An 11,094-nucleotide genomic window follows, 5' to 3' on the forward strand; every position below is an offset into this window, starting at 1 on the left:
GTAGTATTTGTGAATGTGCGTTAATATTATTATTTTAGTTATTCTACTGACTCTGTCCCAAGTGCCTGGCTGTGGCCCAGGGATGGGCAGCATTTGCTAACCAGCTCTCAGCGCAGGCACGTGGGCTGTTTTTTGTATGATATAAATGCGTTCGTAAATAAACACAAATTGCTGTTTACTACATGCCTCAATGGTTATTTACTCTGATAATATATAGGATTAATTTATTCCACATCAATACCGTTCAAATACGCTCATAATTATTACAAACACTCAATCTTGCCACACAACTCGCCACTGCTGCAATATTCCTTAGCTGTTGACGTAATTTGTTTCAGAATCTGGAGTACTGTTTTATGATTACGCAGCAGTGGGCCGTGCGGTGAGTGCTGTGGTAATATATGTTGTGTGACCAGGAGCAATGATGTGAACAGCATTATGTGTGGAATTGCACGGGCACAATAATAAACAATAAAATGGTGGTAGTTAAATACAATTTTTGGTTGTTTATGTTTGACATCAATTAATTTATTATTCTTTCAGCGGTCCAAGTTACCTGTGGCCATCATACGCCATAGGATGGCATGAAAGCGGGCTGAGGGCGGAAATAAATGTACAGGAATAAAGAATAGTCACCAAAAAAGTCGTAGGAAAAATAGTGTCAGCAAAAAATTTTCATATTTTTGGGGGCTAGGAAAAGTCACATTAAAAAATCACATATGTTATATGTACATTGAAACATAAAAAAAGAATATCTTTTCAATAGTTATTAAATTCGTAATGCTTGCATGCTTCTCGTATTGTGCACAAAGCATGCAATAGGTATCATATATATATATTATATATATATACTTTATATATATCATTGATATATATATTTATCAGACCAACCAAGTCAATCAGTGGTCAACCAGTCCAGTGACCAACCAGAACCAATCAGGTTAACAACGAGGGCGGTTGCGTCGCGCGCCCACCCGGGGGCCCCGGCAGCGGGCCCGCGGCGATGGGCGCATTATTTTTTCCGTACCGTTAAACGGTCAGCGCTCGCTTATATCGTATTGGGAATGCATATGTGGGTTAGGGTTGAGGGTTAGGGTTAGGGTTAGGGTTAGGGTTAAGCCATTGGCTTAGGGTTAGGGTTTAGGGTTAGGCGTTAGCCAGGGTTAGGGTCTAGGGTTGGGTTAGGGTTCTAGCTGCACTAAACTCTCAAAATCGTGAATTTATTTCCCAAGTCCGTGTATTTCGAAATCGGCGCCCCCGCCGCCATCTTTCTGTCTCGTTAAGTATGAAACCGCTATCACATAATAGCCCAAGAAACGGTCTTTGCTAACGATAGAAGGCCTGTGTAAACACATATTTCAATTATTTGTTGAGTAGTCGAGTACATAGTGTTTAGGGGGACTATTCCCAATACGCTCCCCGAGCGCTGACGCGCTAACGGTACGGAAAAAATAATCGCGCCCGGGGTGCGTGCACGCGTGCGCACGTACGTGTGCGTGGGGGCTTGCGTGCTTGTGTGTGCGCGCGCGCGTGCGTACGTACGTCCGATTGCGTGTTTGTGTACTTCTGGTACTATAATTATAAGAGCGAGCATAACGGCATCAATGTTTGCGAGTCTAAATACATCCGCGGTATTACAAAGAGTCTCAGGATAAACACGCTCGTATAATTTTAATTAATTTTACGCTTCGTTAATTTACGCCTGCTACAATAAACGTTCTCTATAAATATTATTCATAAATGCGCGGTTCCAAAATATAAAAGAAGAGATTAAACCCTTATAAACCTGCCCCCTATCGCCCCCTGCCTATATATCTAATTTTATTTATCAATCTGCCCGTACGTTCATTCAAACCATCAAACGTTATAACTATAACATATCTCCCTAGCTTTCATGTGTTTGTACGCAGCGCTGTGCATACCGTTACATATTGTATGTTGTACAGATGTTTACGTGTTACGCGATATAGAAACTGTGGTAATAATTATAATTTATGTTCATTTATGTTACTATCACTTAGTGATTTAAACGGCCTGAGTGTCTGACGCGCAATAGGCTTCGTTCGGTACAGTAGTACCGCATGAGTTTGAAAATACAGGCGCGCGTAACATCACGTGCCTGGCTTCTGCCCCCCCTCGATCTGATTGATCGGCGTGATAGAACACAAGCCTGGCGTCAGCGCAGCGTGCTTTCAAGCTCGCCGCAAAATAACTTTGCCGCCACCGCCAGCGAATCGGACGCGCGCTACCCCCACACGTGATCCAACTTGATCACGCCCCCTCGCTAGCGGGGCTCTAAAAGCGCGGCTGTGTACTCGCTTCGTGGATTGTGGATTTCGAAGTACTTTGTCTTTGTAATAAGTTCTCGTTGCTGTTTGTCTCGCTCGATTGTATTTTGCCGTCTTTACACCCTATTCCGCGATACGAGGTTGTCGAGAGAATGTCTAGAAACCGCATCGAAGAATCTTCGCCCGTATTCCCAACCTTCGACATGTTCGATACGGAATACCCGTGGAGTGGAATTTACGTGTTCCCTCCGGCAGTTAAATGTGAGCGGAGCGGGATGCGCCGAGCATGGTCGGAATCGAGCGGAGACAGCGAGTACACGACCGGATCTCCTTCTCCGCCGGCTAGGGCACCGCCAACCGATTCGTTCTTCTGCGATTATTCGCACGATATGGTTGACGGAATTAAGAAAGTTCTTCTGAAACCTCTCGATGCCGTGGAGAGCGTATCGGTGCCGTGTCCCGCCGTAGGACCCCGACTGTGGCTGGACGCCGACTTCGACAGCAACGGTCGACTGCTCGAAGAGAAATATAACTTCGAAAGTCTGGAACGGTGAGTGTGATACGAGTCTTCTAGCGTTAAACGTACAAAGCTATATCATATATGCCCGGCAACCGGGCACGGTCTTCGATTTTTCGATGCCCGGCAGTTTTTAATTTTCGGTGATTTCTCAATTTTCCTTTATAAAAACTAACGCCGAACGCTCCAGCACACTCGCCGCTGCGAGTGCTGTGGCGCTATTACAATTATAATTTTTAATATATATACAATTACAATACTTTATATCTATTATATTATTGTAATGGCGCTACAGCACACTCGCAGCGGCGAGTGTGCTGGAGCGTTCGGCGTTAGTTTTTATGAAGGAAAATTGATATACAGTGACACAGCAGTGGAACTGTAGGCCTAATTGAGAGGTACGATAGTATTTGTGAATGTGCGTTAATATTATTTTTAGTTTTTACTGACTGTCCCAAGTGCCTGTGCCCAGGATGGCAGCATTTGCTAACAGCTCTCAGCGCAGGCACGTAAAACTAATTAATCTGGAAACAAAAACAAAAAAGCATGGTTACGCGTATAATACGTGTCAAAATCAATGTGGGGGGACGAAGGGATACAGCACAACTGACCACCTATTCGTACTAAGGTGGATCATGGACAAGCACCGGGAACAAAACAAAGACATCACTATACTATTTGGGGATATTCAAAAATGTTTCGATAGCCTATGCAGGCTTTCAGATTTGAAAAGTACAGGAGGACTACTAATGAGACTCCCCTAGGACACCATAGGGGGACTTTTCACGCTCCATAATCACACCCTCTAAGAGGCATGATGGAGAGCTCCCACTAAAAAATCACACCCTTAAGAGCGCATGATGGAGAGCTCCACTAAAATCACACCTTTAAAAGAGGGATGATGGAGAGCTCCTGAGGATTAATGAAAAGAGTTGATCGTGATGTAAAAAATAAACTTGTTTTAATTAATTGATTTCCATCCTTAGAGATTCTAAACCATGTACCTGCATATATTCAGCACAAAATATCATCACCAATCCATCAACAAAACAGCCAAATTACTTTGATCGAGTAGCCACGTATGTAGCCCTCCAGCCCTACGACTGTTTCACGTCGGCAGAAAACCACTTCTCGCCACGTATAGTAGAAAACGAGCAGGTAACTTGTGGCTACCGTATAGGTACCTGTATTTGGATGCTGTTGTTTAGTTGTATTATAATATATATTGATATATAATAAACCAGAGGGTAGTAACCACACCTGCTACCTCTGCCATACGTTCAGTCACTTACACACCACAAATTGTTGTGTGTTGCTAACCTTTTTGTACCCCCTACATTGCACGAAACTCTATGGCAGCGCTATTTCAACATAATAGCAACTTACTTTTGGGCGCGATTTCAACCACTTATTATGTAGTGCGCGATGGATGCGCGCACCATGCACAATTTCGGCTGTGCGCTGGTGGGAGGCAGAGCGCCGATCACGCCCCTTAAAAATGAAAGCCTGCCTATGGCTAAAAGATGCAATGGTGGAATTATGGTTTAGAGGATTAAAGGGACCATGCTGGGAGATAATTTTCCAAATGAATGAAAAGGCAATTATTAACATAAAAACACCAGTAGGGGAAACAGAAAATTTCAGCACAAAAGAAATAGTTAGACAAGGAACAATATATTAGGACCAGTCTTATGCTCTATGACTCTGTATCACCTAAATGACCTCAACAAAGCTAGATACATGTACGGAAACAGCATAGAAATCGGACCCTTATTATATATGGACGATATTCTAGGAATTGGAGATCATGAAACAGTTACAAAAATCGCTCAGTCATGCCACAGATTAGCAGAACAAAAAAGATTAGAATTTAATATGAACAAAACAAACACAATCATCATCAATGGTTATAAAATTCTCAAAAAAAGAAAGGATAGAGAAGGAGATACTATTACTATTAGTCTATTAGGGAACCAAGTAATAAAAAAATGCACCAAATATTCGTATCTAGGTGATTTAATTAATGATAAAGGGGATTATAAAGACATGATAAGAGTACGAACAGAAAAATGTAGGTTCATGATGAGGGAAATAGTATCAGGGACAGAAGAGCAAAATTATGGTAAGCAATACTAAGCATACTATAGAAGCAAGAGTGAAACTATATGAATGCACAGTCTTACCTTCCTTACTAAATAATAGTGAAACGTGGACAAACTTAACTAAGGAAGAACTTAAAATATTAGAGGATTTCCAAAATGAGTGCCTGCGCAAAATAATTAAAGCTCATAGTAAAACACCACTGGAAGCACTAAGGATAGAGTTAGGAATTTTACCAATAACAGATAAAATAGGATACAAAAAACTCATGCTACTACAATACATAGTTAAGCTAAATAACAATAGATTGATGAAGAGAGTATTTATACAGCAAATCAAAGGGGAGGGAAGAAATTGGAGAAATAAAATTTTAGTAATCCTAGAGGAGTACGAACTGGAAGTGTCATTTACAGCCATAGAAATAAAACCAAAAAGAGCCTGGAAAAAACAAGTAAAAGATGCTATTTTAAAAAGAGTAATTAAAAGAGACAAATTGAAAACTATTGATAAAACAAAAATGAACATGATAAACATTGAAACATACGGATTGAAGGATTACATGGAAGAATTATCATTTACTGATTCGTGTTTTGCATTTAAATGTAAAACTTGTATGATTGATCTCAAAGGCTACTTTAAAAATAACTTTAGTGACAATATGTGTAATAGATGTACTAAGAATATAAAAGAAGACATGGAACACTTATATAATTGTAATAGCTATAATAAATGTACAGAGGGACAAAAAATAGAAAACTGGATAGGAGACAACCACAGGCTATTGAAACCAGAGTTAGATTACGTACGGGAAATACTGGTGACTAGAAACACTAATATCTAGAGAACTGGAGGTGGCTTAAATCTCTTTCTCGCAAGATAAACCCCGCACCTCGTAGAATCAAGTGCCTTGTGAAATACAAGAGAGGGTACCAAGATACAAGTTAGAAGTAAACAGTGTAGTAGTAGTACGTGATCCAAAGCATTCTAGAAATGTCAAGCGATTTTCGTTAGAGCTGTATATATTCGAACTAGCCCAATTCTCCTAGCTTCGGATCACTTGTATGATACAAGTACAAGTTGTATCTTGCATCTTGGGGTCCCTCTCTTGTATTTCACAAGGCACTGATTCTCTCTTTGATCACTGAGCGAACGAACTCGCAATCGACACTTAGAAAATATCTGACGGCTGCCGGGCACGGTCTTCGATTTCCTAAATGCCGGGCAGTTTTTAATTTTCAGCGTTATCTCAAGTAAACAAGGGTTAGGGTTAGGAACTGCCGGGCATTTAGGAAATCGAAGACCGTGCCTGGCTGCCGGGCATATAGCCACAGCGTTAAACGCTGGCCTACGGTCGACTGTCGACGGTGAGTTTGATACGTACGTGGTAGGGGCCGATATTTTAGTGTCGTGGTAGTACGTACGTACTACGCTAGCGGTACCCGTTTATATAACTCGAATATGTGCTTAATTAATCGTTGGTGCACCTAGATATGTTGCACAATCCTAGTTTACGACCCAAACCTTCATTTTCGCAAATGCACTAAACCAATGCGGGTTGCTAAACTGTATTAATCTATTAGTATTATTGTCACATCACAACTCTTCACACTATTTTTATTCATTAATTTGAGTAATATCCCACATTCAGTATCATCATTATGAATTGACGATTATACGGTTATTGGTATGACTAGTAGTCTAGTACGAAGGTTAATGCACAAATTACATTGTTGTTCTTGCTACGTTATTCTTATTTTTAAATTGTAATTTTTAAATTTTTAATATCCCTGCGCTAGTCTTCATTAATTGTGTAAGGCAAAGAATACCCATTTTCAGGGTTTCTAAGCTAGTACTAGTAGCGGTACCGCGTGCCTCGCTGCTATCCCTGATGAGTGTTGTATCAGCAGATAAACACGGGTAAACAGCTGTTCATAAGAGCGTGTCAAGTCTTTAGCGCACTTACACCCCCCCCCGCCCGTGTAACCCCCAGGTTCTCAGATGTTACTAATTACTGTACAAGCGCTGTACACGTTACATGGAACAAGTCTAAAGATTGTGTTTAAAGGGCCCGACACACTAGGCGATTAAATCGGCGCCGGGACAAATCGATTCTATCGCGCCAGTCGAGTGGACACACTAGGCGATTAAATCGCCAGTGAATAAGTCGTGCATACATGTGCACGTAGACGTGCGTGCGTATGCACGTACACCTGCGTGCATTTATGCATGCGTGCGTGCGTGTGTATGTAAACGTACGTGCATACGTGCGTGTGTGCGTGTGTACGTATACGTGCGTGCGTGCACGTGCGTGCATGCGTGCGTGTGCACGTACACGTGCGTGCGTGTGCAAGTACGCGTGCGTGCGTGCGTGCGTGCGTGCGTTTGTACGTATACGTGCGTTCGTGCGTGCGTGCGTGTGCACTTACACGTGCGTATATGCGTGCGTGCGTGCGTGCGTGTGCACGTACACGTGCGTGCATGAGTGTGTGCGTGCGTGTGCACGACACATGCGTACGTGCGTGCGTGCATCGCTATTACATGACATGACATACTAAACATGAAACATCGCTATTACGTATGAACAAGTACAGTATCATTGAACAACTCTGATTGGCTGATGAATTGTACAATCGGGCGATGTTATTGCCGGCCGCGGACACACTAGGCGATGAAATCGGGCGATAATATCAAAACGTTTTGATCTATGCGATGACATCGGGCGATGAAATCGGCGGCGATTGAGTGGACACACTAGGCGATTTCACGGCGATTACATCGCCCGATGTAATCGCCTGGTGTGTCCGGCCCTTTAGATACACGCGAGCATTATGCATCATCGAGATGTAAATTCTGTGAAAAATAAATAAAAATAAGTACGTCTGTCATCATACTCATAGCCTACCACCTCCATCACAGGCACTTGGACCGTCTCAATAAAAAAAAAACTCGCGTACGTGCGTAAGTGCCTGTGACCTCCATGGGTGACACTAAATGTGCTGGCAGCTGAATTTGTGGGTAGTAAGATAATAACGGTATCAATTCACTTTTTATATTATTATTAATATTGTTTTTACTATCGTGACTCAGCTCTCGAAATATGATCCCGTGCAACGTTCACTGACGTAAGAACCTACAGATGAATCCGGGGTAGAAATTAACTTTTGAACACGGGAGTCCTACCCTCAAAAAGAGGGAGTCCGCAGCAAAATGAGGGAGTCCGCAGTGGGTTTAAAAATGAAAGATATTAACAATAACGCATGTGGTTATTTTTAAGATTCATGCGGTTGCACGTCTGCCAAATTTTCTTTGGACATTAGCTGGGAAAATACGGTAATTCCGCGAGGCGAGTTAGTATGGCAGAATTTTCAGGGAGTCGCACGGACTCCTGCATATGTCAAATCAGGGAGGCCGACAGTAAATCAGGGAGTATTTCGCACTCTGTGAATGATCATGGTTTAGGTTTTGCATTGTGAGCACGTTTATACATAGTATCTTTCTTCATTTTAAATGTCTATGGCGCGATTGATCATTGTCTGTCTGGTGGGGTTTGTCGCATTGCGTCATTCAGTGTGGTGTTTTTCTTTTAGCTATATTGCAAAAATGGAGCAGGAGAAGTATGTGAAGAAAGCGGCACGTAGACAACATGGTGCACACATGCAGGTAAGGTTCGTTTGCAATGAGCCTGGCTGGTTATTTGCAACAATTCTTGATAGTGGTGGTTCTACTGTAATTGAATTTCTTAATTGTTTATTATATTCTGCAGCTTCTTAATTATGTAATGATTTGTTATACAATCGTTTTTTTATTTCTACTTGACTTTGTTTTGGTGTCATTCCGTTTTGTTTCTTATGTTAAACAACTGCTCTCAATTATTTGTGACTTTGATGTATATTTTTAATTTAGTTTTTGGTATTGTTTCGCGTGTGATGATTTACCGTAGATGCAGTTGTTTTTTTGTCAATGTTTTCAACGGTTTGTCCATGTGATTAATATTTTTTATTTCATAATTTGCATCATCCCGTATGTGCTAATTTTATTTATAATGAATGGGATAACTTCTGCTGCCTCACAGATCTATTTATCAATCGTACATTTTTTTCAGTTTAGTCGATTGTTTAATTTTCCTAATATAGTCGAGTCATGTTTTCGTTAAACAGGTGTGCGTTTTCTGTAAGAAGAATGGAGAGTGTGAAGACTACTACCAGAACCACCAGTTGAAAGATGGCTCTGGTCGCGTCACGTGTCCCGTGCTAAGGCGCTACACCTGCCCGCTCTGTGGTGTAAGTCTCAAACATCTATCTGTATTTTCATATACAGTAAGGTATACAGTGAGATAATCTGGGTGACCGTAAAAGTGGTATACCCACTAAAAGTGGTAATAACTATAGATGAGGTAAATTATTACATGATAATATTGTCTAGGCATGTTTTAACGTTAATTTTGTTGCGTGGCATACTTACAGGCGAACGGTGACAAGGCCCACACCATCAAGTACTGCCCGAGGGGCAGTGGGTCCGCTGGCAGCACCATCGCCGCTGTAAAGTCGGGACGCAACTCCTCTGGCCGGAGACACCCGCACTCCCAGCAGGATGTGCGCTCGCGCTGCGATTCTCACAGCGGGCATTTCTGAATCGGTGCATCGTCGCGTGGGTGCAACTCTGGGAGCAAGTCCAGTTGGAATTCTGGTCTTCGTGCGGAAGACGGGTAAACACTCACCAGGGGGTGTGCTATAGTGAGTCTATAATTTTAACGTGTTTATCCGACTCGCCCCCAATTGTGTTTTAGCAATGTTTGTGGTTGCTGAGGTAATGTATTATCATGTATTTTATTATTATTTAGTATTTTGTATATAATTATTATTACGTAGGTAGGTGGTGTATTTACTGATTGTGTTCGTTTTAGGGTTTTTCAAGAGCCGTTTACACTGTAATATATTTGTGTCGCAGAATAAACCACTGGCTATAAACGATGATTATAATATTATTGTACGATGGTGTAATACTAGTGTTTCGAGTAGTATTATCATTCCCAGTTAGGGTAATGAAATTTCAGGCATTGATTCGTGATTGCAACTTTTACTTTGCTTCTCGTTTGTTTGCGTTTGTCAAGTTGCCTGTGACAAGTAAGTAGTATACACATGTAATTTTAATGCGTAATTCTTTTGGGTTATACGACCGAAATTTTTAGAGAGTGCAAATCAAGTATACTGCTGTGTCAAGATTTTGTCCCCAGTCAACCCGACGCAGTGTGCGTAGCTGGGCTGCAACGAGCAACCTGTGTTATTTAGTGTATATACTTTTTGTTTTTGATTAGAATGTTGTGTAGGTAATAATAATATGACATGTAACGGACTGCTACAGAGGGACAAGGGAAATTGGTATTGCAGTTATCACTTGCGACATCAATGTACGCATTATTTCGGATTATTAATATAACTCTGAAAAGACACTTTTATTGTTACTCTTGTTTATCATTTGTGTTATTTTAGTGATAAATAATCTACATAACTGCATGGTTAACCATTTTTCCCCATCACAGTTCTGAACGCCATGAAATGTAAGTTTGAGCATATATATCGCCATTATCGGCATAAACGGATCCTTGCCATAACTTGGGTAGAGTTTGCTTATAAACAGATTTCGAGGTGATTTTAAAACGTATTTCCAAACCAAATTTGATGCATAACATTAACCGTTTCTTGCACACTGGTTGCACCACATTACTCAAGAATAAAAAGGTGTTTAATTCTAATCTGAAACATAGCGAATGCGTATTGAAGATAAGTTAGCTTGCCATATTACTCGAGAACAATTCCGTTTTTGATTCTGTAACATTCCGGGTACACTCGAGATAAGACGAATAAACTCGAGGCGTGTGATGTAGAATATAATAGATTCCCGAATAAATTGAACAAGAAAATACCCGATTGCTAATATGCGAAGAATATGTTTACCTTTCTTGCCTCGCCTTTCCGTTGGCGTATAAATATAGAGGACATGATTGATAATAATGTATAACTATTATGATCGTTCTAATTATACAGGGCCACCGCTCCACCACTAAACCACTACGTTTATTAGTAGCAGGACTGGACGTACTTACTACGCTGGACGGTGTTTCTAAAAAAACGGCAGCCGCTAATGGAAATACGCTCGTTCCATAAACAGCCGGGTGGCAAGGGCGGGGAG

At 41.3% G+C, this 11,094-nt stretch overlaps 1 protein-coding gene across 1 annotated transcript; it reads left to right on the forward strand.

The window, feature by feature from the left end:
* Window positions 1-2,276: 2,276 nt before the first annotated feature.
* Window positions 2,277-10,354, forward strand: LOC106814927. The gene is made up of 4 exons (XM_014819311.1): window positions 2,277-2,838; window positions 8,493-8,565; window positions 9,063-9,185; window positions 9,369-10,354. Exons 1-4 carry the CDS (start codon window positions 2,441-2,443, stop codon window positions 9,534-9,536), a joined length of 762 nt encoding a protein of 253 aa, XP_014674797.1. The 5' UTR covers window positions 2,277-2,440; the 3' UTR covers window positions 9,537-10,354.
* Window positions 10,355-11,094: the final 740 nt, after the last annotated feature.

Source organism: Priapulus caudatus, unplaced genomic scaffold (assembly GCF_000485595.1).
Source record: "Priapulus caudatus unplaced genomic scaffold, Priapulus_caudatus-5.0.1 Scaffold1006, whole genome shotgun sequence".
NCBI classification, from domain to species: domain Eukaryota; kingdom Metazoa; phylum Priapulida; class Priapulimorpha; order Priapulimorphida; family Priapulidae; genus Priapulus; species Priapulus caudatus.

Bases quoted from the DNA above. Each gene is read 5' to 3' on its own strand.
- LOC106814927 (XM_014819311.1), top strand. From the start codon at position 2,441: ATGTCTAGAAACCGCATCGAAGAATCTTCGCCCGTATTCCCAACCTTC. The intron at 2,839-8,492 runs GTGAGTGTGATA...TTTTTCTTTTAG, and splicing joins AACTTCGAAAGTCTGGAACG to CTATATTGCAAAAATGGAGC. The intron at 8,566-9,062 runs GTAAGGTTCGTT...TTCGTTAAACAG, and splicing joins AACATGGTGCACACATGCAG to GTGTGCGTTTTCTGTAAGAA.